The sequence below is a fragment of the Neovison vison genome, chromosome 1 (assembly GCF_020171115.1).
Source record: "Neovison vison isolate M4711 chromosome 1, ASM_NN_V1, whole genome shotgun sequence".
NCBI lineage: Eukaryota > Metazoa > Chordata > Mammalia > Carnivora > Mustelidae > Neogale > Neogale vison.
Window position 1 is genome coordinate 252,109,095 of NC_058091.1, and position 26,407 is coordinate 252,135,501.

At 53.6% G+C, this 26,407-nt stretch overlaps 2 protein-coding genes across 2 annotated transcripts; both read right to left on the reverse strand.

The window, feature by feature from the left end:
• Window positions 1–11,498: 11,498 nt before the first annotated feature.
• On the reverse strand, window positions 11,499–20,223 carry TSPAN17 (tetraspanin 17). The gene is made up of 9 exons (XM_044228961.1): window positions 20,075–20,223; window positions 17,191–17,241; window positions 16,955–17,101; window positions 15,971–16,141; window positions 15,223–15,348; window positions 14,553–14,600; window positions 13,794–13,910; window positions 13,651–13,712; window positions 11,499–13,094 (listed from the first exon to the last, which is right to left on the reverse strand). Exons 1-9 carry the CDS (start codon window positions 20,159–20,161, stop codon window positions 13,058–13,060), a joined length of 846 nt encoding a protein of 281 aa, XP_044084896.1. The 5' UTR covers window positions 20,162–20,223; the 3' UTR covers window positions 11,499–13,057.
• A 1,765-nt stretch (window positions 20,224–21,988) lies between these two features.
• On the reverse strand, window positions 21,989–25,217 carry EIF4E1B (eukaryotic translation initiation factor 4E family member 1B). The gene is made up of 7 exons (XM_044240904.1): window positions 25,200–25,217; window positions 24,922–25,118; window positions 24,491–24,586; window positions 23,683–23,746; window positions 22,808–22,921; window positions 22,519–22,658; window positions 21,989–22,169 (listed from the first exon to the last, which is right to left on the reverse strand). The coding sequence occupies exons 1-7, from the start codon at window positions 25,215–25,217 to the stop codon at window positions 22,055–22,057; spliced, it is 744 nt and encodes a 247-aa protein (XP_044096839.1). The 3' UTR covers window positions 21,989–22,054.
• Between the last annotated feature and the right edge of the window lie 1,190 nt (window positions 25,218–26,407).

A 26,407-nucleotide genomic window follows, 5' to 3' on the forward strand; every position in this document is an offset into this window, starting at 1 on the left:
TACCTCCCCATATATAAGATAAAGCCACTCCTCGGAACCACTGTAAGGATTAAACAAACATGAAATTGGTTTGTTTATATGAAAATAACTTGGAATGGAAATGAAAACATATATCCACAAAGACTGTACATGAAAGTTCGTGGCAGCCTTATTCACAATTGCCAGATACTGGAGACCATCCAAATGCTCCGTCAATCGGCGAATGAATAAAGAAACACGTGTCCACATGATGAAATACAACTCAGCACTCAAAGAAACAAACCACTGATACACCCCAAAACGTGGATGGCTCTCGAAAGCATAATGAAGGCCACGTGGCAGAGTCAAACTCAAAAGGCCGCATCTGCAGGATTCCGTGCACAGCTGATTTTTGCTGTTCCCCGTCACCATGTTCTGAGAAGTGGCCACAGACACTGCGTTTGTGAATTCGGACCTACCACTCCAAGGGGCATTCAGGGTTCGCTTCCTGCAAGCCTCCGTCAGCCAATCAATACATAATTGTGTTGTATGTGAGGTTCTGTATCCAGAAAGACACTTTGTGTAATGTATATTATTGATTCATTAACGTTGAACCCACAGTTGGCAACACTAAAACTCATATGAATGAAGCTTACCTAACACGTGTAGTTTCTCCACAGGGCGCGTCACAGTCTTCTTGACACCTCAGAACACTAGGCAGCCCTGGAGCCCTACCCTTGGGGGTTATTTTAAACAGTAAAACCACCAACAAAGAGCACAAAAATCTCAAAGGCAGGGTACTCAATGAAGGTCACAAAGGACACTTGTTTACAGTATGAGAGCTGGAAGAGGAAAACGGAGTGTCACCTTCTTTAACCTCAGCGGGGGACATGTGCTTCAAGCAAAATAAAATATGTTTTAGTTATTTGTCAGAGAGAGAGCGCAGCGCACAAGCGGGGCGGGGGGATGCGGGACAGGCAGAGGGAGAAGCATGCTCCCTGCTGAGAAGGGAACCCGACGTGGGACTCGATCCCAGGACCTGGGGATCATGACCTGAACTGAAGGCAGACGCTTAAATGACTGACCTACCCAGGTGCCCCGTAAATTAAAATATTCACCACTCTGTACATGTCTGTAAATCACCATGAAAGCACCATGAGTCTTAATTTGGGGGTTACAAATAAACTTTAGTGAGTAAACATGTTTACAAATACAGAATCTGTGAATACTGAGGACTGACTGTATGTAAAAGTCTAAAGAAAAAAATCAGACCCACAGGGACAGAAAGCAAATCAGTGGTTGTCTGGTGCAGGAAGGCACAGAGACCGACAAGGAAGGACCATAAGGCACCTTCTGGGTGATGCTCTCGATCTTGATTGTGGGAGGGCGGGCGTTACACAGGGGGATAAATCTGTAAAACTCACTAAAACATACACTTGAAATGGATAAGTTTTATTGTTCATAAATTATACCTCAATAAGTTGAATTTACAGAAATGACTTAGCATGATGTCTGATCATTCTGCCTTTCCTTTTGGGATCTCGGGGCCAGCCTTCTTGGAAAGGTCAGCAAAGGATGAAGGAAGCAGCAGGGAGTGCCAACCTGGGCTCCATTTGGAAGCTATTTGTGTCTTTCCCTCCCCATGAGATGGCGTGTATGACCCAGACCTTTGGTTTCTCCCACGCAGACTTTTTCATTCCCACTTTGTCCATCAGAACACTTTTGGTTGCACATGTCAGACACCCAGTTCAAATCAGCTTAGATAAAGTGGGGAGAGAAGGTGGTTTTTGCTCCTGTCTTGGAAAGAAAGCTCTGCATCAGGCATGGCTAGATCTAGGACTTAAGTGTGGTCACTGGACCAAGGTTGACCACCCTCTCCTGAGTCTGTTTCTCTGCGTCAGTTTCACTCTGGGACCATGGGTGGCAAGGTGGTCCCTAGCAGCTCCGGAACTCCAAGGAGAGGGAACTTCTCTGTCCCAGCAAAGATGGAGAAGCAAGCATCCTTTGCCCAATTCACTGCTGAGGGATGGAGTGTGCTGACTGATCAGGCCTGCATCCTGTTCTCACTTCCCATGAAGAATATGGACCGAGGGTAGGGGAAGAGTCTTCCCAAAAGAAAATCCAAAATATGGGACAAGAGACAGGGGCCATGTGCCTAACAGCCAGTTTGCTTTGAGCATGAGCTCCTTTTCCTGGGCTGATATCATAAATACTCAAGAACCTGGACCTGGCAGGCAATGGATGGGAAATTGGAATTAAACTCAATATTCTAAAACCCGATAGAAAAAAAGGCAGGATAACTGCGTAACTGCCCCAGGAGAAAAAGCAGAAAGATCTTATCTAGAAGTAATTGCCTGGCTTTGCTGCCCCAGCTCCCCACTCCTGATGCGGAATCCAGGTACCATCTTCTTCTCTTGCTACAGAAATTCCAGTGACCTAAAAATCTTGTCCCTATTTTGAGACCAACACCAATCATTTTGGAAAACGAAGTCCTTTCCTGCATGCCAAGAGTTCTATCATTCAGTTCTGGTTTCTATCTTTTTAGCTGGACATGATCATGAAACCACCTGAGCATCAGTGAATTTTCTTATACTTTTGGTAATGGAGGATCAGCTCTGTCCCTGACTTTTTCAAGAAACATCTTTGAGAACACACTGAATTTTTCTTCAATTTAACAAACATTTATTAAGCATCCACTTAATTGGAAACAATATGAAGGAGATGGTCCCAGCCCTTCTCTCTTCCTTTCTAATCTTTATACTTATTTATTTTCTTGTGCATTGGTTAAGATTCCACTATAATACTGAATGGTAGTACTAACAGCATCTTTTCCCTATTCCTGCTAAATATTTCAACATTAAGTATGACGTTTGCTCTGTATGTCTGATAGATGCCCTTTATTGGGATAAATAAATTTTTAAAAATTTCTAGTTGTTAAGAAATTGTGATTTTTTAAATTTAATTTAATTTTTTCTAAGTAGGCTCCACCCCCAGCATGGAGCCCAATGCAGGGCTTGAACTCTGGGCCCCTGAGATCAAAACCTAAGCTGAGATCAACAGTTGGACACTTAGGGGCGCCTGGGTGGCTCAGTGGGTTAAAGCCTCTGCCTTTGGCTCAGGTCATGATCCTAGGGTCCTGCGATCGAGTCCCACATTGGGCTCTATGCTCAGTGGAGAGCCTGCTTCCTCCTCTCTCTCTGCCTGCCTCTCTGCCTACTTGTGATCTCTGTCTGTCAAATAAATAAATAAAATCTTAAAAAAAAATAGTTGGACACTTAACCAACTGAGACACCCAGTCACCCTGAAATTTCGATCTTTTTAAATTATAAATTGAGGGGCGCCTTGGTGACTCAGTCGGTTAGGTGGTTGCCTTTGGCTCAGGTCATGATCCCAAGGTCCTGGGATTGAGTCCCACATCAGGCTACTTGCTCAGCAGGGAGCCTGCTTCTCCCTTTGCCTCTGCCTGCCACTCTGCCTGCTTGTGATCTCTCTCTCTCCCTGACATATAACTAAATAAGATATTTTCCTAAAAATAAGGAAATAAGTTATAAATTGATGTTGAAATTTATCCAATACTCTTTCTAGATCACTTTTTACTGGGAAGTGTAATCTAAAAGCTTTACTATTCTGAACTTTAATAAACAGTAGACAGGAACCCATAGGAGGGGGTGAGGAGGACCAGGGACAGCCAGGGAAACAAAGGAACATCTGAGTAGGTCCTTCAAGGATGTGAAGAAACTGACCAGCATCAATGCAGGGAATTCTCTGACAAGCCGTCAGAGAATGGGGACTCGTCTGAAGTGGTCCTTTCATGTGAGACACCTCTGCTGGTTGGCAAATGCTGGCCTGCTGTGGGTCCAGGACACACCTTAGCCCTGCAGAAATGGCCACTTGGGCACTTGATAGTGAAGTCAGCACAGACGGCAAAAATCAAGAGAACAGTCAAGATTACCCTTGGAAATTGCTTAAATTGTCCATAAAACACATACATGGGTTTTATGTCTAAAACCCTGTAAGAATTCTAGAGCGTTCCTGCTTACCCGCCAGGCTAACTCCAACATGCTTCTGTGTTAAGCCTTTTTTTTTTTTTTTAATTTAAGATTTTATTTATTTATTTATTTGACAGAGAGACACACATCAAGAGAAGGAACACAAGAAGAGGGAGTGGGAGAGGGAGAAGCAGGCTTCCCGCTGAGCAAGGAGCCTGATGTGGGGCTCGATTCGAGGACCCTGGGATCATGACCTGAGCAAAGACAGACCCTTAACGACTGAGCCACCCCGTCGCCCCCACTCACATTTAAGCTTTATCCTGTGAAGTTAATGTTCATTAGTAGATTTGTTCGGTTCTGGGAGGATCTCTCCCAGAACCGAACAAGTCATCCGGAAGTTAGACAATACAGGATGTCACTGTGATGTGCAGGTAGCAGGCACTGGTCGCCTTCTCCTGGATGGCCAAGAAGTTCTCTGTGTCTCCTCTAAAACAGGCTGAGTTTGGCCCAGACACCCCTGGGAGTCCCCCTTGTCCCCCTGAAGTCTGCAGGCACAGTGACAAGGGAGTGGCAAGGGTCTTCCCAAGCCTGGCTTCCCCAGGACCTTCCAGCCCAGCCAACCCAGACAGGACTGGTGTATGGCCAAGACCATCTCAGGAAAGGGGTCCCATCCACCATGACCCCACAGACCTGGTAATGGGGCTTCTGGCCTTGACCATGACTCTCCTTGCTTTATTGCCACCAATTCCTCAGCTCATCTCCTCTTCATGGGCCACACTCTAGCACAGTGGTCTCTTCTTCATCCCCTTATTATTATTATTTTTAAAACTTTATTTTTTAATTTTTACTGTAATCTTTATTCCCACGTGGGGCTCAAACTCACCACCCCTAAGAGTCGTATGCTCTTCTGACTGACCAGCCAGGCTCCACAGTGGCCCCTTCTTGTTCCTCAAACACCCCAAGTTCACCTCCTCCTTAGGACCTTCGCACTTCCTGTTCCCTTTGCCTGAACTGCTTTTCCTTCTCATTGTTCAGGTCTCAGCTCACGTGTTGCCTCCTCGGAGAGGCCTCCCCAGGTTCCTTCCAAATGTGCCACCTCTATCCCATCACCCTAACACACAACCCTGTTTCCTGCCTTCTGACCACTAACCGTTTATTACCGTCTTCAGTGTTTGTTTTCCTAGTTCCTCTCTATCACGAAGAAGGTCTTGATTGTTTTGGTCACCTGGTAGCTACCCAGTGCCTGGCACACAGTAAGCACTTAATAAATATTTGTCAGTTGATTATGCAATGGAATCCTTGTTGCTGGTCGCTCCCATGACTACTTGGTCCTGCTTTGAAATGTCTTTCTCTCTCCCCCACATATGACTAATTGAGGACATTGCCTGCCCTACTTTAGGGCCCTGATGCTTTCCTGGGATGCCATCCCAGAACTCCAGTCCTGCCCCCTAGACGGCCCCTGCCCTTACCCCAGCAGACAGCTGAATTCCAGAGTCCTTCTGCCCACCTGTGTGCTCATGCTGCCCCAGGTCCTGGGTTGAGAGCCAGATGGCAGCCTTGGTTGCTGGGCAGAGGCAACTACAGGCTCCCCATCTGAGTCATGGCCCTGCTCAATGCATCTCCATCTCCTGCCCTCCTCTCCACTCCTGCACGGACCTCCAGGTGAGCGTCCCTTGGCGGCACCTCCCGCCCCATTCATCCCCATTAGCCGCTGTCCACACTGGGCCGGAGGGAGATCAATTACCAGTGCTGGTCACTGAACCGTGCTAATGAGGATGAACGCTCGCCCAGCTGGAGGTAGGGGTGGGTGGGAGTGGGTAGGGGAAGCAGCCAATGTGCACTACCTCACTAAAGGCATCCGGGAGGAAGGCTCCCTCTGGGGACGCTGGAAGGAGCCCCCAGTGGGGCAGGGACCCCAGGAACCAAGGTTCAGCTCAAGCTGTGTTAGGAAGAAGAGGAAACAGCCTGGCTGGGGAGTAAGGACTCAGGAAGCAGGGGTGACCCTGCTAAGAAGAGGGCCATCCTCAGGTCTGGACTAATCAGGCCCTGGCTCAGGCCCTTCCCCCTGCCAAAGGTGTCCTCCCTGTGTGCCCCACGCTCCAACGGCCAGCTCAGAGGTGTCCGCCTCCACCCTCACCCCAACGGCCTCCTGCTCCCAGACCTCCTTAGACCTTGCTCTGCTGGATTCCGACTATGCCAGATGGTGCTGTTCTGTATGAAAAGACGCTTGACCTCTCTTGTAAGAGTCATGCAAAGGAAAACCGCGAGGAAATCGTTTCCTTCTAACAGATTGGCAAAGAGAGAGAAGGCGGACAAAGGCAGAGCTGGTCGTGCTGCCGGGAGCAGGAGGGGCAGGGGCAGCTCTGCGTAAATGGGTGTGATCACTTCGGAGGATGATTTGGCAGTAGCTATTTCAATTAAAAATGTGCACGCCCTTTAACCCAACCATTCACTTTCGTGCGTTTATCCTCTGAGATACAAGTGCCCAGTGGTAAAAGTACAAGAGTGTTCACTGCCCGGAAACGTCCATCAGGAGCAGCCATGGAAGTCCAGGAGGCCTCATCATACCATGGGGCCTTCCCCCGGCCTCCTCTCCTTAACCAGCGAGTTAAGTGGAGTGCCCGTCTCCAAGCTGTTTGGGGAAAGAGATCCGTTAATATAAATCAAGTGCTTAAGGGCGCCTGGGTGGCTCAGTGGGTTAAGCCTCTGCCTTCAGCTCAGGTCATGATCTCAGGGTCCTGGAATTGAGCCCCGCATCAGGCTCTCTGCTCAGCAGGGATCCTGCTTCCTCCTCTCTCTGCCTGCCTCTTTGCCTACTTGTGATCTCTCTCTCTCTCTCTGTCAAATAAATAAATAAATAAAATATTTTTAAAAATGAAGTGCTTAGAGGAGCATCAGCACATAGTAAGTACAAGTTCCTGCTATTATTATCGCTTTGCTATTGTTGAAAAGAACAGGGTGGGTCTATCCATTCCATACTGATATGTAATTATCTCCCAGAAATGCTGGTCAGTGAAAAATGCAGACAGAAGATTCTGTTGGAGGCGCCAGTCGTGCAGTGCGTGGACTGGGTTCTGGCTTGCTTTGTTTCTTGAGGAGATCTGCTTTTGGATGCACAGACTATCTCCGGGAGGACACGGCCAGGACTAACAATAGTGGCTGCTCTGGGGAGGAGAAGGTGACCAGGAGACCGGGCGAGAAGGGATTTGCACATATCCTTCCCTGCAGCTTGTGGTTTTTAACCACATGCCTGCACCGCCTATTCAAACAAATAAATCACTTGTCAAGCCTGGGGACTCACCTGCCTGCATCTCCCATCAGCCCCCGAGCCCCCTGAGGACAGAAACCGTGTCAGAGCTGCTGCCAAGCTCGGGGCACCCAGCATGGCCTGGCTGACACAGATACTTTGCAAATGTTGGCTGGCAGGCAAGCCACCTGGAATTCCATGTGACCCCTCTGCCTGGAACCCCCTCTCCCCAGGCACGATTCCAGGAGACTCCCCCAGATGGAGGCAGGCCAGTACTGGAACAGCCTGGGGACGGTCTGGCCTGATCCGGAGGCAGGCCCGAGAGCTAATCTCCAGAGGATCATACCTGGAAGCAGGACCCAGGTGTCCAGATGTGTCCAAGCCTCCAGGTGTCTAAGCCTCTGCCAAGAACTAGAACTTCGGGCCACAGCAGTGGCCCCTCTGTACACAGGTTACTGATGTCCCCATCTGTCTGCGTAGCTGCCCAGGGGACCAGGTAGGCATCACCATGGCAACGGCCTTGGCAATGCCAAGGGGCTAATTTTGTGGCTTTCACGTCTCTGATGGGCTGAGCTCCAGGCCCCCAGAAGCAGTAACTGCTGCCTATCAGGCCAATGCTTGGGCTGAGGAGCAGAAATGAGGCCCCAGGCCCAGGAAGGGACCTGCCGGGGCCAACGCTGCCATCAGCCCTGACTTGAGGCCACCCTTCTCCGTAGCCCTCACCCTCTTGTCCAGTGAAGTGGTAGCTGCTCCAGTCTAAACCCCAGGAGCAAGGGCTTGCCTGTGCCTCTCACCAGAGCCTTGGAGTGGAGCCCAAGTGGGAACAGCTTGACTCTCGACCACCTATCAGGTAAGGGACAGAGAGGCAAAATGTGGCTTGTCCCTGCAGGGAAACACCCCAGCAGTCACACGAAACAAAGCAGCTCAACATGCACAGACATGACCAGGTCTTCAAAACACATTGTGGGGTTTGGAAAAGCAAGATACAGCAAGACAGGAGTGGTGTCCTGACACATCAAACACACACACACACACACACACACACACACGATACCAATATCTTCTATGTGTGTATAACATGAGCGCAAATATTTTTTTGAAGATTTTATTTATTTTTTAGACAGAGAGAGAGCACAAGCGGGGGAACAGCAGGCAGAGGGAGAAAGAGAAGCAGACTTTCTGCTGAGCAGGGAGCCTGATGTGGGGGCTCGATCCCAGGGCCCTGGGATCGTGACCTGAGCCGAAGGCAGACACTTAACCAACTGAGCCACCCAGAGGTCCCATGAGTGCGAAATTTTAAAAATATAAAATGTCTGGAAGGATTTATGCCTCACAGCGGTGATGACAGGGGAGGAAGGCAGGAGAGGGGAGTAGAATGGGAGTTAGGGAACTTTAGTTTCATCCATTTTTTAAGGCAATTGGGTTCCTATTTTACCTGTGCTATCAAAATAATTTAAAATTAAAATCAGGGGTATCTGGGCGGTTCAGTCGGTTGAGAGTCAGCTCAGGTCATGATCTCAGGGTGGTGGGATCAAGCCCTGCATCGGGCTCTGTGCTCGGGGAGAATCTCTCCCTCCACCCCCCTCCCTCTCTTCTCTCTCTCTAAAATAAATAAATCTTTAAAAAAAATAAAACAATTAAAATTAAAGACTTTATTTCATGTCACTTTTTCATAGAGAGCAAGACCACTCACTGACCACCCCACACACTCCCAAGGCCCCTGTTCTCTCTGACATTCCCATGGCGCTCAGGCTTCGGCAGCGGAGTGACTCACTGTGACACTCACTGGGCAGATTTCCTTCCTTGGCTGGTCTGCAGCTCTAGCCCAGGAGGAGTCCTGCCCACTGCCTGTTTCCATGTAGCTCCTTAGCTAAGAATGGGTTCATGTTTTTTGATGGTTGATCATCAAAAGGGGGACAATATTTTGTGACACATGGACGTTATATGAAATTCAAATTTCAGTGTCCAGGAAATCTTAGGAGAACACTGTCACGCTCATCTGTTTGTCATGTCAAGAGCTCCTTCCTGCTATAGAGCAGAGCTGAGTGGTTGTATGGCCTGAAAGCCTAAAATGTTTACTATTTGGCCCTTTGTGAACAAAGACCGCCGACCCACCCCCCTCCGACCCGACCCCATCTGGTCTGTGAGTGCCACAGGGGTGGGGGACTTCGTTTTGTTCCTTATGTATCTTTTTTTTTTTTTTGAAGATTTTATTTATTTATTTGACAGAGGGAGAGACAGTGAGAGAGGTAATACATGCAGGGGGAGTGGGCAGAGGAAGAAGCAGGCTTCCCGCCAAGCAGGGAGCCTGAAGTGGGGTTCGATCAAAGGACCCTGGGATCATGACCTTAACGACTGAGGCACCCAGGTGCCCCTCTTCCTATATACCTTTATACTACAAGTGTCTGACACATAGTAGGTGCTCAGCAAATCCGGTTGAATGAGTGAAGGTGTATGTGTTGGAGCCTGTTGCCTGGACCCCCTTCCCACCATCTGTGGGGGCCTGAAGATGGACTCTGGCAGCGTCATTGGCTCTGAGTCCTTGAAGAGAGGCCAGAGGATGGCAAGACCTGGATTTGGCACCAATAAGGTGGGCCCCCAGGTCTGTGGAACTGTGGCTATGGCCTTGCTCAGCCCCAGCACCAACCACACCCCTCCTCCTCCGTAGTGATGGGCACACCCAGAGCCGCCCCCTGTCCGCAGCGGAGGCGGCTACACTGCATGGGCTGTGCTTTGGTGCCCTCTGGTGATCACTGGGAGTGGCTCCCTCCAAGGTCTGCACCACCTTGATTAACCTCACTGTCCATCTTCTGGAGGAAACCCTAACCTGGCCTCCTGAGCCTGTCTGACCTCCTCATCCAGAGATCCAAGGGCCCACCAGCCCAGGATCTCTTTCCTTTCCAGTTCCCCCATCTGGAGTAGCCTGATGTCACAGTACCCCCTCCCTCTAAGCCAATGTCAGACACTGCCAGCAGCTCTCCTCTGGTTAGACTCTGCAGGCCCAGGACTCTGGGAGGCTCCCAGGCTGTCAGACAGTGGCCACCTCTGTCATAACCAGGGTATGCTCCTCCCTGACAGAGGGTGGGAGGGTGACCTCGGTCCCCATGGCCTAGGGACCTACCTAGAGGGGTGGGCTGGGAGAGGATAAATAAAGCTTCCTTGTATTTTCTACACATCTGGAGAGATCCCCTTCTGGGTAAAGGATTCCTTAGCACAAGAGAAAGAACTGCTCTGGGTTCCACTTTGGGGATAGGAGACGTATCTAACCAGCATGAGATGCCACCTAGCGGTGACCATCAGGAGTTTGTCATGATATACACATTACAACTATTCCAACTGCCTCTGCCAAGAGACCGTGGGTTCCAGGACAAGGGCGAGTTTGAGCTGCCTCGGTAACTCCAGCCTCCATCCAGGGAGTACCTGAGTGGATGATGGTGGATGGGGAGGAGTGGATGGATGGGTGGATGGATGAGATGGTTGGATTGGTGGGTGGGTGGACGGATGGGTGGGTGGATGGGTGCATAGGTGGATGGATGAGCCGGTGAATGAAAGATAGACAGATGGACATCCTATAGCAGAACTGAGCTTTGGAGAATCCTGGGTCCCTAGCCAGGGTCACAATCACTCCCACCAGTCAGACCCATTCCATCCCATCATTCCCATCTCCAAATATATTCTGGCTCTCCCATTTCCCTCTGCCCCTCTCACCACTCCCACCTCTTCGGTACCCCAGGTTCCTTCATGCCAAACCCATGCCAGCAGCAGAGTCTCTAAGGCAACTGGGACTCAAACCTAGAGAACACTGTTCCCCTGGAGCTTCCTGGAGATAGCAGCCCTTCTATCTCCCCATCAAGGGGCCCCTTCTCCCAGGCACCCCAACTGTCACGGTCTAGCCATCCCTCTTCCTTTCTTGAGAGCATGTATTACTAACACAGATGCTTCTGCCCCTACCCGTTTTTGTGTCTCCTGCACAGGTGCCAGGAGCTTGACCTTTCCCCCCCTCCACACACCTAAGCAGGCAGTCGGACATCTGGGCTGAGACATATTCCTGCCCTTCATGAGCTGACACTTCAAGTGTGCGGGTTCCACCTGGATGCTGCAGAAAGGCAGGACTGGTGCCTTGCAAGCCAGCAAGAGGGGTCAGATGGGGGCGGGGTGCGGCCCTCCCAACTGTGTGCTCCAGGGAACCCTTTCCCCCAGAGGGTTTCCTCATTGGGAAAAGACTCAGCCACCTCGGGAGGTGCTGTGAGGTTTGAGGTAAAGTGAAAGGCAGAAGCGTTTACAATCAGAAACCACAAGACACGTGCACAATATCATGAGCCCCATTTATTGTAGCATGTAGAGCCCACCCATAGCCCAGCCCAGCCCACACCTGGGAGCCACGATGGGTGCTGGCCCACAACCCGCCCACCTGCAGCAGTTCCCAGCATTCCTGAACCGTGGACTCACCAGGGCTCCCATGGGGCACTGTCCCTGAGGGACCTATGGTGGGGGAGGTGCCAAAGATGGCCCCCACACCTTTTGACTATCAGGGTTTAAGAGGTTTTTCTCATTAGCTGCAAACAACTTAAAACTCGGGATAGTTCACATGAAAAATCTAGCTTCTTGGCTTCTCCAGACTTCTCCCATTAGACAGACCTACCTACATTCTCGCTGTACAGCCATTAGCCCCAACGGAAGGACAGCCACCAATTTCAGGTGGGAATCTGTGGTTTGCCACAGTCCCCACCACCCCTTGATGTCACTCAAGGCCAGTTGCCCTTAGCGACTCAGACTCAATCATGCAAGTATTTCTCAGCACAAAGCAATGTCTCTCTATGTCCCATCTCCAGGAATAGTGGGAAAAATTAAAGTCCCAAAGGCCTCACAGCTCAAAGGCCTACTTTATTTTTATAACCCACCCGGCCCTGAGGGCATCTAAGTTAAAAGACTGGGCACTAGGCCAAACCTCTCCTTTGATTCACAAATACTCCACACACACCGCTTTGTGCAGATCTGAGAACAGCTGCCAGGCTTCCCCAATCTGAGCCACTCTGCTCCTTTAGAAGCTTGTAAATTCCATGAAACCCAAAGAACTAGTAAGCAGGGTGGACACACCAGGCACAGGGCTGTACTGGGTGGGGTTGTCCTAGGAAAGGCAGACCCAGGTAATGCTGTGTGGGCGCGCCCTCTAGTGGTCAGGAGGCAACTCTACAGGCCACTGGGAAGATTTTGAACTGAATTCCAACAGAGGCTGAGTCCTACCATCAGCCACCCTCAAACAGGGCTCTCCCCATCCCCATGGGTGACAAGCTCAGGCTTCCAGCTACGTCCTGCCCAAAACCTTCCTGATCTCCATACCACCCTCCGGCCACTCTCCTGGGCACGGTGGCACCCATCTTGGCCCCCAGGAGGGCCAGACCCTTCCCAGGCTGTGGCCTCTTTGGGGCAGGCTCCAGCCTCCCCAATTCTTCACGCTCCAGGCTTCGATCCGGGCTTGGCCCACAGCAGCCTTGCAGCATTTGCAGGGGAAAAACTTGCAGAGGTGGAGGAGGCCAGCTCCCAGCCTCCAGGGTCAGGCAGGCAGGACACGGGTGAGGGTGGGTCCCTCAGAGAACAGGAAGCGCACATCCCAGGAGACGAAGCCATAGAAGAGCCGCTGTGGCCGGATGGCCATTCTTCACAAGATGCTGGGGATCTGGACTTTTACATGAAATATGCCAAGTTTTAAAGGTTGGCTCATCGTATGTACTACCCAGGCCAAGAAAACATGTTGGCAGGGTGGGTCTGGGCTGGGGCCCCAGGCAGACGGCACGGCTGAGGCCCTGCGGCCCATGGAACCTCTGAGATGGTGGGCGTAAGCCAGTGGTTTTCAAGGTTTTGTTTATTTGAGTAGTTTGTAGCCATCATCATGTTTGATCCTGAGAGGCAAACGGGGGAGAAAAAATTCTTGGACCCATTCTAAAGTCTGACACATTGAGGCCAAAGGGGGCTTCTGGCAGGGTCAAGGTCCCAGCTAGTAGAGAAGACAGCTCTGAAGCTGAGTGAGGCTGTGTCCCAGGCAACAGCCCGCTAAGCCTGCCCTAATGCCAAGCACAAAGCAGTGTGTCCCAGCCTGGGCAGGGACAGGGCAGGCCCCTCCCACCCCACCCAGCCAGCACCCTCTTAGCTGCTTAGCTATGCCATTCCTAGTTTCCTAGAGAGCCCACCACCCCACGGCAGCCAAGATGGTGCTCCCTGTGCACATTCACAGACACACCCACCCTCCGTGCACACACCTCCAGGACAGGCAGCATGAGCAGAGGCACACAGCTGTCCCATGGACGCACAGCGCACCCACACTCAAGCCCCTTGGACCCCTTGGTCGGGTCCAAGCAGAAACACCTGCAGCCTTGCCCATCATGGGTACGGTGGCAGGGGAAGTGGGGGTCCCTGGGTAGGCCAGGCAGGTAGCCATGGCCAGTGTGGCAGCCTCACCAGTTGGCCTTCACTGCCTTGATGTCACTCACAAGGTTCTGGGCCAGGCAGATACCAAAGATCTGTAGGGAAAAAGGGGCAAAGTGAGGGAAGGTCTGCTGGAAGGGCAGGGGTGTAGGGGGCTTGCTGGGCTGAGGCAGTACCTGGAGGAGAGCGATGCCCACAAAGACCCCAGCCACCACGATCAGGTTGTCCTGCAGCCACTTCTCAAACTGGCCCACACAGCCTTTGGTGTGTATGGAGCCCTGCTGCTCCAGCTCCTGGGGACAAACAGGCAAGGGGCTTGGTCCACCCACTCCCACAGGCCTCCTCTCAGTCCAGCTTGCTAGGCTCATCCCTGCCCCAAGGCCTGACATCTTAGCACCTGCTGCCTAGATGGAGCTCTACCACAGGGCCTTTGCATGACAGGCTCCTGCCGGTCATCAGGGTCTCAGAACGGATGTCCCCTCCTCCAAGAGGCCTTCCCTGACCACCCAGCCCCAATCCTATCACCTCCCTTACTTTATATTCTTCCAAGCTCTTGGTTGAAAATGTCACATTACTGTTCATGTGTGTTTATTCAGGAGCTTACTGTCTTTCTCCCTCTACTAGAGTGGGAGCTCCTTGAGAGCAGGGGCTCTGTCTGCCTATCTCCTAAGCAGGAATTTCCAGCATCCAGGGCTGCCAGGTGTGAGCACCAGTGCGTGCTTGACAAAAAACTGAAATGAGCAAACACTGATGTGTCTGTGCCCACCAGTCCACTGTCCCCATGACTGGCAGTACCAAGCCCAAGGTGCCTGGATGGTTCCTAGGACTTAGCAGCCCTGCCCCCAACCACAGAATCCCTGAGGCCTTTCAGAGGAGCCTATGAGAGCCTAACCTTCCCTTCCCAGTGCCCCCAATTCTGTCCCCAACCCTCTCACCAGTTTGAGCCGGACATCATAGCCACACTGGGTGTTGAGGACATCTTCCTGAGAAAAAAAAGGCCAATGAGTGACTTGGTGAGGGGGTACCCCACAGGGGCCCAAGGCGCCCAGCACTGCAACGGTTCCTGCTTCTCAGGGGAAGGAGATGGAACCACTGACTCTGTCCATGCCCAGCACTGCTACATGAGGCTCACTGAGGCCCATGCACCTCTTTCCCTGGTGCCAGGACAATGTCAGCCTGAGCTGCCTCCTATTTAGAACTCCTGTCTTCTCATGTATTTTAAGAATGGGAAGAGTCCTGGCCCTCAGTGTCCCAGGTGAACTATGATGGGAGAGATGTCCCTGGGAGAAGTTTCTGCTCTGAAGAAAGCCATAAAGGGGTCAGAATCCCCACGCCCTGCCACTCCAGAATGGTGGCCCAGTGGTGTAGCAGCTGGCTCACCACCATTGAAAAGAAAGGTTTGGCAGAAGGGTGCAGCCCCTATTCCCAGCAGGTCTCACTGCTGCCCAATGACACAAAGTTTACTTTGTGTCTACTAGGAGGACTTCCCCCAGCACCCGAGGCCCCCAGAGCGGGCCAAGCCCAGCGAGCCCTGTGGGGGATTTTTCCCCACATGTGGCCCGTGCACTGCGATGTCCCCGCCCATCCCCACCAGGCCCCACTCACCGCAGGGTCCCTGACACAGCAGGAGAAGGGCACCCCGCAGCGCTCTCGGCTCGGGTTCAAGTCAGTGCAGTTGAAATAGATATTGAGGTTCCAGTCATTAGGCCCTCGGGCTCCGCAGCAAGACCACTAAGGGGCGAGAGGAGAGCCACAGGTGAGCCAGGCCCACCCCAGGAGCCCCATCTGGCTGGGAGCCTGGGCTGCTGGAGACAGCATAGGGCCAGGCGGTGATGGGGTCAGGAGGCCACTAGGCAGGGGGCTTCTGTGGAGAGGGGAGGTCTTGAACTCGAACACATTCAGAGGCCAAACAAAGAACATAAACGAGAGAAGAGGGCCGACGGGTATAAAGATACAGAATGGCAGAGACGATGGCAAACAGGGAGCCCCTGTACCAGCAAAGTGGACAGCAGGACTGTAACCCCAGCCAACACGAGCAGTCCAGAGTTTCTTAGAAGGGGAAATCTGTATTTTTCTATCAATTTTCTTCCTTTAAGTGTGTTGTAAACCCTGGCCTAGGAGCTGCCAGGTTGGAGCCTCCGGCTTCTGTACCCCAACACCGTGTTCCCACAGAACTAGGCACACTGAGGACCTACAAGGATCACAGAAGCTGGCTTCACCTCAGACAAGGGGTCTGGCCCTTTCCCCTGGGGCGTGGACAGGGGAATGGCCCCAGAACACAGGAAGCTTGCTCTCTCCCACATCTGCCCAGCAGCCGACTCCCGCAGCTGGAGCCCGCTGGCGCAGGACTCACATATTCCTGAGCAAAGTCAATGAGGTTCTGGAGGTCAATGTCATCCCGATAGGCCTTGACGTTGTTGTTAATGAAGAAATTGAGCTGGTCTCGAATCCAGTCCTTGAATACGAAGGCCAAGATCCCTGTTGCCAGCTCCAGGAAGAAGATGAGGCCAAGGAACACTGAGAACTGGGGTGGGGGACACACAGACAGTTGGCGTCAGAGATGCAGGGCCTTGGGAGGGGAGCACGTGGCGGAGCTCCCCCCACCCTGCACCACCACCCCAAGACAGCCGAGAGAGTCCCCACCTTCTCTCCTATTAGTATTTTTTATGATGGCGAATGACATCGCGGTTCTGACCTACCCATTCGTTCTGCTTTCCCAGGTAATCACCCTGGTTTCTTTGAGAAACCACCCCCCACATACACATTCAGCTCCTCAGGCCCAGCCAGAGCCATCTCCACCTCCTTTCCCATTCCTGACAGAGGACTGGGCATGTGCCGGAAGCCCACCAATCAGAGCACTACCTCTCCCGGGGCCACAGGGATTGATCCAGAAATAGCCAATCTGAACCAAAGAGATGCAATTAAAGGCCCTGCCCACTGGTTGGGAAGAGAGAGCCTCAGCCTCCAGTAGGAGCCTCCACCCATTCGTGGGCATCCTTCCGTCCCATGGGGAATGGAGCCTACTGGAAGGACACACTAGAGAAACAGAGAGACCAGGCCAAGTGACACTGTGATGGCCCCTGGATCCAAATGTGTGGGCACCCAGCATACCCCTGGCCTTTCCTTGGTGAGCCCATAAATACCCTTTTATGCTTGGGCCACAGGGTTTCAGGCATAACAGAAAGGATCCTATAAATACAGATAATACAATTCTGATTATTTTTGTTATAATAACACAACAGTAATAAAATGGCCATTATTAAGTATGAACTATTATGAAGAAGACAGTGGGAGGAGGCTGGGATCCCCAGCGGATCTAGGTGGGGGGTACACTCACAAACTTGAGCAGGAAAGTGTTCTCCCGGAGAGCCCCGATGCAGCCGGCAAAGCCCAGCACCGACATGACGCCTCCAACCACTACAAACAGCCACACAGGGTCGAGGCCTCCCAGATCGGTCAGCGCAGAGATGTTGGAGAGAACACCCTGTGCCAGGGGAGCAGAGGCAAGTAGTCGGGCTGATGGTCCCATCGCCTCAACCTAGGGCAGCCCCATACCCGGCTCCACCGCCTTACCTTCTCACCCCAGGCCCAGAGGCCGATGGCCAGGAACAGGGCTCCCAGCACCTGCAGAAGCAGCAGCGAAGAGCTCAGCATTGGAGTGTCAGCATCCTTCCCCACCCCCAGGAGAGTCCCTCACTGTCTAGTAGTCGGGGTCTTGGGAAAGGGGAGGGGTAAGGGAACTGGACTATAAATGGGGTCCCAGGTCCTTTCTACCTCCCCAAGAACACATTTCAGTTCTCACCCTAGTGCTTTCTGGAACTCAGCACTGCGGCAGAGGGTGGCCGGGACACTCCTGCCAAGCAGCAGCAACAGTGATTGATGTCCTGAGCCTCTCCTCCCACCAAGCCTGTTCTAGCTTCCGGGCTGCTAGCCTCCTTACTGCCTCCTCCCAATCTGGCCATCCTGCTGCCTGGCAACTCTGTGAAGGCCGCCCTGCTCTGTTCTGTTTTCAACCCTCACAAGCAAAGACCCCTGAATGACAAGGAATCCTGATGTGAGCAGGATCCAGCGGAGGGACCCCCATCTGGCAGAGGCTATGACCTTGAAAACATTTGGTCATAGTTCTGCCTGGACCTTCTAAGCACCACCCACCATCCTGCCTCAGTTCCTTACTGTGCAGAGTCCTGGATGTCCAGGCCATATGCTTGAGCCTGAGCAGGTCCCCAGATATCCAGTCTCACATGGAGAGTGGCCCTTCTGCCCCAGCACAAGGCCATGACCCCGCCTCTTCCCACCTTCCCCACCCCCCCCCACCTTCCCAGGCTCCTTCCCCTTCCCCCACCAATTCCAGTCCATTCCACCATGACCACCCACTTTTAATGCTTTCCTCTCTCTGAAGACTCTTCTGGCTGCAGTACTCGTCTCAAAAAATGTCTTTCCTTCCCTCCCCCCACACTAGATCTGGGATGTGAAACCAAACATCACTGCTCCCACCTCATCCCACGGCATGGCCTTGCACTAGGGCACACCTGCCTGAGGCAAACTCCCAGGCTCGGTTCCATGTGTGGGAACTACATCAGCAAACAGAACAAATGAGCTCTCTGCCCTCAAGGAGTTTACACTCCAGTGGGGAAAATCCACAGTGAGCAAACAACGAATTACAGATACCAAGGATCCTTTAAAGAAAAGCAAACAGCAATGTGGTGAGGAGTGACTGGGGGCGGTGGAGGTGTGCTTTTGTTAGGGAAAATGGGGACATTTTAGCTCTGAATGATGAGGAAGTGTATCAAGGAGAAGAAAATTTCAGGTGGAGGGACTGCTGGAAGCCCAGGGGTAAGATCCAGTGTGGCGGTGCAAGGGACAGACTGAAGGGCAGCAGGGCCAGACCCCAGAGGGGACTAGAGATTGCTGGAGGAATCTGGACTGTATTAATCGCTGAAAGGTTCTTAACAGCGTAACACCAGGGTCCACGTTCCATTAGAACAAACAAAAATCTCTGGCACCTCCCTCCGGCCACCTGGACCCAAACTTGAAATCTTCTCGTGGCTTCCCTAAGGGAACTGGTCCTGTCAATTCAGCCTCATAACTTCCCCTGGAGACTTCCTCACTTCCCACTCCCCACCCCCCAGCCTCCCCCCAGGAGCTCTGTATGTCTCCCCTCCGCCCAAAGAAGGCAGACAGATCTGACTCCAATACAAAAGCCAAAACAGACCCATCACCTAGCAATGAAGTCCTCACGGCTTTACACTGTGCTCAACGTGAAACTCCCAACACCGTCCCAGACCTGGGGCCTTTCCTGCTCTGGCTCCCCAACCGCACTCCCCTGCAAAAGTGGTTGTGCCTGGAACAATTCTGGGCTTCTCTCACCTGTCCCCCTTGGCATCTGGGGACTCACTCTTCTCCATGCTCTGCCTTACCCCACCCACTGCCCCCGGTATGTACCTTGGCTCTACACTTAACTAGCCTTGTGACTCTCCTTTAAACGACTTAACCTATCTTTGCCTATTCCCTCATCCATAAAATGTAGATAATAACAAAGTAGCTGTGTGAATACAAGTTAGAATTCATTTAATCTGCCTAAAACCCCAAGGGGCAGGCTTTAGTATCACCCCTCCCAGGTAAGGAGGCCAGAGTCTTGCTGAACAAAACTGAATGGGCCTGGCATTTTGACTGAAGGCAGCAGGAACAGAGACTGTAGAGGCAGCAAGGAGCCATAGAGATGGGATGCGGGAGGGAGAAGGGAAAGATGACTTGGCAGAGCCCTGGGGCAGGTGCTACTCTGGGAGGGCTCCACTAGCCCTTTTCTGGCAGGGGCAGCACCGCCCGAAAGGCTCGGTTTTGTCAGCTGCGGAATGTTGAATTCTGTTCCTCCAGGGTCAGCTCCGGACGTCTCAACAGGGGAGATCTCCTGTGCCCAGCAGAGTAAACTAGAGCTACTGGCCCTCCCAGCCCGCAAGCTCTCAGTATGGAGCAGGCTGACCTATCCGCCACCCTCCCATCCGCCTTGCAGGAGCTTAAGGCTAGACCAGGGGATCCGACCCTTCCCTTCACTGAGACACTCCTCCCTGTGGACGAAACCAGGCGCGGAGCTCAGCGCACAACCACACTCCACACTCCAGGGTAGCAAAGGAGCTGGGCAGGAGACAGGTCCGTAGGACCTTCAAGGAAACACCTCCCCTTTCTCCACCAGGGCTAGAGAAGATACAGGGAGACTCCACCTCCATACCCTACCCCCGCGGCGCCTGGGGCCCCGCCTCCAGCAATCCGGGCCTCCCCGGGGTTCCCTGGGGTGGTCCTGAGAGTGGGCGTGAAGGTGGGAGTGGGAAGAAGGTGGGGGGTGACGGTCCCCAGACCTTAAGGCAGGGAGTGGTCCCTCCACCATCACCACCAAGTAGGGAACTGAACCTCCTTCTCCCGCCACCCCCAACACGGGGCCCGGAACCCACCCCGCTCTCACCCAGAAAACAATGTTGAAGCCAAACAGGAAGTATTTCCCGCAGCAGCCGACCTCGGGTTCCTGGAAGTGCTGGTGCTTGCCCGGCATGGTGAGCAGCCGCCCGCCGGCCCGGGAACCGGAGCCGGGGCCGGGATCGGCCCTCCACGGGCCGCCCTGGGCTAGAGCCGCCCGGGGCCTAGCCCGGCGGCTGCGGCTTCATGCCCAGGGCCACACAGAGCGCCGATCCGGCCCCGCCCGCCCCGCAGGGACCGCCCCCGACGACCCGCCCGCCCTGCTCTCCCCGCCCACGCAGTCTCGTCGGAGCCCGCAGCCTCTAGGCCTGACTCCGCCCCTGCCCTGCTCCGTCCCCTCCGAGCCCCGCCCCCAGTCAGGCTCCGCCCCGACTCGGAGCCCCGCCTCCAAACCTGACCCGCCCCAAGTGCTGGCAGCTGCGTAGAGCTCCCCAGCGTCCTGCGGACCTGCTTGAGAAGCCTGATGATGGCCCCGCAAGTCGCAGGCACGAAGCACCCCCAGTCACTCCTACCCTACAAGGCTCAGTACCAGAGCCACCCCAGTCCCCCACCTTGTTATCGGAATCCAGTTCAAGAGAGGAGTAACTGCTGCTCTAATGAGCAGATGGGGACGGTGATACGGTGTTTAAAACACGTGCCGTCCGCTTTATTACAGTGCAGTCGAATCAGATGCGCTTTTCACTCAATGGAAATTCATCTCGACCTCTCCTGGCTCAGACTCAGGCCAGAGGACAGTTGGGTCTTGTGAAGGCCGCGCCTGCTGCTCCCTGACACTCTGGCATTGCCAGGGTCATATATATACCCGACTCCTGGTCTCTAACCCCTCAAACATGGAAACCTGTCCCTGACTCTTCCCATCTTCCCCCCCCCTCCCCGTACTAGCTTGAACATGATTGGGCCCCGGGGGTCTCACATGAGCCTCCTTAAGGCCGGACAGGTGATTACGGTTTGCGGGGGGCCCAAATCTTACTCCATTTTAGAACTCTCGAAAATAATTCTAATTTTATTCAGAAGTGTTTATTTAGAACAGGAACAGAAAAAGGGCTTAAACTTCATCACCTTTCAGCTAATCCACCTCAAGCAGAACCATGAGGGGACCTAACCACCGCTGTCCTCCATTCCTGGGCGAGGACCTCCTCTGTCTACCCACCTCTGCTTCAGCCTGACCCTGAGGCAGACGAGGCCCAGACACGCCGGACACAGCTGAGGACAGGGCAAGAGGGCACACTTGTCTCTCTGTGAGATAGTGGGATTCTGCCTCCAAGCCTCCACCCCTTGTGACCTCCCATATAGCCCTGCTCCAGGGACCCACCCACATCTGGTCAAGGGAAGGCGCAACGTACAGTACAAATCTCATGAGAAGGCAAACGCATAAAGGCTTGAAGTAGAGTGATTACAAAGACGAGAGCCCAGCCCCCAGCCCCTGTTCTTGAGCCCCAGCTCTCAGTGTCTGGGGCCTTGGGCCCTCTCCCCTAAAACAGAAGATTCACCCTCAGGCCACCCAGCCCTTTTCCCAGGAGTACCCAAAGTAAGTGCTGGACTGTAGGATTCTCTTGTCATCTTTCCACCTTCAGCTGAGCTCTGCTTCCTCCAGTGACTCACCCCAACCCACCCTCTGATGAAACAAAAACACTCACGGCTTTCCTCCACCTTTCCTGCGTCCTCAGGCTGGCTCCCTGACCACAGAGCTGTCCCCTAGGACTGAGCCCCAACTCAGGCCGCTCAGTCCTAGGGATATGCTCCTATTCACTCCAGGACATGGGAGTTCAAAGAATGATCATATTCACTCCAGGACATGGGAAAACCCAGTTGTCTACCTCCCAGTCCTGGCCAGCATCAGCACTATAGCCCAGCACCACTTACACACACACACACACACACACACACACACAGAGAGAGAGAGAGAGAGAGCAAGAGCGCAGGGAGGCTCAGGGACGGTTGAATGGAGAGGAGGGGAATGGAGGTCTCATCACACCACAAACTTATTCTTAGTTAGGGAGTTGCTCTTGGTGGCTGTGTCTGCGTGGGCCTGATACCCAATGACGATCTTCGTGGAGAGGCCCAGACGCTCTTTGTAGACCTGCCTGGATGATGAGTAGAAGAGAAAATGAGACAGAGTCACCAGCGAGCGGGTCGTGGAGATAACCTGGGACCCCGGGTCCTCTGCCCAGAGCTCCCACCCTGGTTCCAGTCACCATCACGCTCTCTGCATCTTACCTAAGCGTAAACCCCAGATAGGACTCTTTAATGCAAAAGAAGAGTCCTGTTAGAAATAGCTTGAAATATGGATTCCAAACCCCCATAACAGGTGGGTAAGGAAGGAGGAGATGACACAGAAAGTTCCAGAGGTCTCCCTCACAGCCCAAGCCACCACCCATCACACACACTCACCTTTTTCCCTGGAACAGACCCTGTGCCAGAGCTACCCCTCACCCAATGTGCAGCACGCCCGCCTGGTTCTCTGCCTCCCTCGTCCACACGGCGATCTTGTCCCCCTTGGTTCGGATATTGATGACAGCCCCACACACCTCCCGGCTGTGCTCCTCGAAGCTCTCCCCGATCAGGCACAGCAGCTGGGGCCCAAAAGGGAGGATGATGAGACCTCTACTTGAGTCACAGGGAGTGCTCCCACTATCCTGGAGACCACTGACACCACATCAGCCCAGCCTCTTCTAGTGGGGGACACTCCCCAGCCCTCCCTCCTCTCCCCATGGCCACTCACAGTCTCCAGCCACAGGCGGTCCAGCTCGCTGTGGCGCTGCTGCTTGGCGAGACTGACCAGCCAGCGGCCACCCCTCTTATTCCTGCTGTCCTCCCACATGGGCTCAATGCCATCCTAAGAGATGGGATAATCAATCAATAGCCTCCCTTTGTTCAAAGGGAAAGATGAGCCCAGCCACCTTCCCAGGCCCTGCTCTGGCCCCTAAATCAGCCTCTATAGGCCAGGGTCCCTTTTGCCTCCAACCCCTGTGAACAAGCAAGCTCTACCACCAGCCACTCAGCCCCCCAGACCCTCCCATGGGCTCTCCAGGCCGCTGATACTTGACACTTGTCACCTTTTACAACCTTGTAGATATACATGTATGTTTGTCTCCTTTACCGAACTGAGTTCCTTGAGGCCAGGGTTCAAATGCCAGGGGCGGGGGGTATTAAGGAAGCCTCAGGGGCCACCATAGTATGTACATAAACACGGAGGGGAGGGTCCCACCGCGCACACCTGCTGGGTCAAGACCTCCAGAGATGAACGCTGATGAGGGCTTGGATATTGATGCGGAGTGTTCCCGGACAATTCTGAGGCATGGCCCTAGTTAAGGAGCCGGGCCAGAAACCCGGGCTTCTTCTGAATTCCCCCTTATCCCCCATCCCCTTTCGGACACTTCAAGGTCCTACAAGGCACAGCTCCAGCCTGACACACTGTCCAAGCTTCTGTTTAGCATTTCCTTGGACTGAAAGTCACAACTCAGCTAAGGAAGGCTGTCTGTGGCCACCCCCATCCCCAAACCCTCCACGAGGGAGGAAGGCAGCAGAAGCTGAGAAGGATCAGCCCTCTTGGGGCCTGAAGGGTCCCCAAGTGGGGAAGGGAGAGGCAGAGCTTACCTTGAACAGGGCGTAGTCACAGCCGGAAGAGAGCTTACTGGCCAGCTGGATGTGACTGTACATTCTGGAGAGAGCCCCCACCCCACCCCACCCCCAGGCTGAAAGTCCAGACTTTTTTCGGCCTGGTTCCAACTTGCCTTGTCCCCCCCAACTTCTCACCAGGCTCCACTACTTTCCACCCACTCTTCAGGCCTCCAAGACTTTGCTCCCACCCTCCCACCCCCTGCCTGGAATCCCATCTCTACTTACCCAGACCCTCAAATGCCACCATCTCCCTGGAACCTTCCCTAATCATCCATCCACCTGGGGATGCTTTTAGAGCTCCCAGGGCTGGGTGGGAGAGGGGGCATAGGCACCCCTCCCCAGCTGAGCCCCAGACTCTCCCCTGCCCCTCAGGTTTGTGTCACACCTTTCAGATTCCTTCCCTTGATCACCCACAGTCAGACCAGATGGTCAAAAGCAACCAGGCAGCCTAATCCTTCCTTTGTGGCTAAGACAAGCTCAGAGAGGGAAAAGAACCTCCCCAGAGCCACAAAGCCTTGGAGCTGCAGAGTCTGGGGCAACTCCTGGCTTCTCCCACCTCATAGCCTCTCTCCCGAAGCCCCGAGAAAGTTTCAGGGGGGGCCATGTCCCAGCCCCCAGGGTCCCCACCCCCAAGCGGAACCCACCAAGCCCCAGCCCTCAGCAAATGCTGAGAGGTCCCAGGGAGAGCTGGGAGGAAAGAGCTCCGTGGAGGGGCGGGGCCTGGGAAGGATCACCAGCTCAAGTCCCCTGGCTCTGGCCTCCCCAGCCAGGAGCAGACACTCACGCCCAGAAGTCCTCCACAGTGTCAAACTTGGTGACCAGATGCAGGTTGTCCTGCCAGGCTCGGCTGCGGTCATTCTTGAAGAACCACAGCGCCCACCTGGGGGGAGGGGAGGCCAGGAGGAAGCAGAGAGCTGGCCCTCTTGGGCCCATCACCAGCAGCACCTGTGCTGGCGGGAAAGTCATGCTCCTTCAGGGACAAATGAAGAGATGGGATTTGGGCACACGACACCCACCCTCCCAAACCCGCCACGGTGACTGGGGGTAGTTATCCTGAAAGGCTGGGCAGGATGGGGGAATTTAACACAGAATCTCAGTTGGGTTAAGGCCAGAAGGGCCAATAGGGCCCAAGCCTTATGCCCGCTCTGACCTTTCTTGGATGAGGAACTGGCCGAGAGAGGAAGGTCTAGTTCAAGGCCACAAAACCTGCCTTACCTGTTTAGCAGTGGGTGTAACTCCAACTTGACCCCCTGGGGAGCCCCATCCTGGGCCTTCCTCCTCTGGGACAGCAGAGCCCCGGAGGGATTCAGAGCCCCCTCTGCCATCAAGACTGGCCCTGCTGTCCCCTCTTTCTCTTCCTTTTTCTCTTCCTTCTCCCCCCACTTTCGGATTCCACCCTCAGCCTCTCTGGCCTGACCGAAGAAAGAAATCAGGGTGAGCAGCAAGCCCCGTCCCCCCGATCCCCGTCCCTTGGGGCCGGGAGCTGGACTTACAGGGCTGGTGGCAGCCATAAAGCAACCTGAGTTTCATTCCAGTTGGCCCCCAGCTGCCGGCTTTTAACCCACCAGCGCTGCCCCACCCCTCCCCCAGAGCACGGGATGGGGAGGAGCCGGAGTAGTGTGGCTGGCGCTCAGAGGGGAAAGGGCTTGCACCATGCGTTTCATCAGCAAGCATTTAGTGAGCACCTTTGCATGCAGGCAGGTGGGAGGGGGACAGGTGTGACCAGACAAACCCAGCCACCGCACACATGGCCATGGGCTGGCTGGGTCACAGAAGGTAAGGGTCAATATTAGGGATCTGCCCTTTGTGCAATCACATCCCCTGGAGGATGGGCCTAGAATGGGCGAGTAGGGAGAGGGTGGGGTGGGAGAAGGAAAAGCTCTGGCTCTGTCTACCCTTCCCCTTCCTTCCCAACAACACTCTTTTCTGCAGGAGCTGAGGGCTCCCCAAATTTCTCACCCTCCTCTTGGCTACTTCTAGGGTCTGAGATCTATAAAGAGACTAGTCTCCTCTCCCTACACCCAGAAAAGCCCTTGACCACCTGGAGGCTGACAGTCAATCTGTCTCCAACCCACATGCCCTAAGCTCCAGGTACCGGCCAGGCATGGGGCTGGGTGCCGGGAAGCACTGAGGGGTCAAAACTGAGTACTCCTGTGCTCTGCTCTATCAGGGGAAGCCAGAGAGCAGGGACTCTCACAAACACCTGTGTAGTCACGGATTCAGACCTCGGAAGGAAGGGAGTTCGCAGATGGAGCAAGATAAGTACATGACCTGAACTGGGGGCTTTCGAGTGGCAGTTCTCCAGTGCACGGATCAGAACCACCGGCAGGCCTTGTTAAACAGGCTGATGGGCGCTGCCCTCAGAATCTGATAGAACTGGCATTTCTAACAAGCTCCCTGAGGTTGCTGGTCAAGAAGCCCATTTTGAGAACCACTAGCTTGGAGGCAGTTCATGGATGAGGTGATGTTGGCGCTGATACCTAAGGCATGAATAAGAGTTAACTAGGTGGGTGGAAAAGGGCATCTCAGGGACTGGGAGCAGCATGTGCAAAGGCCCAGGGGCAAAGTGAACATGGGGCACTGGAGGAAAAAAAGAAACACCTGTGTGGCTGATGCCCAAAGGAGGAAAGGCTGGTAGGTCTTGATCTTAGGAAAATGGAGAGCCACTGAGGATTTCAAGTGGATACAGATGGGCTGGGGA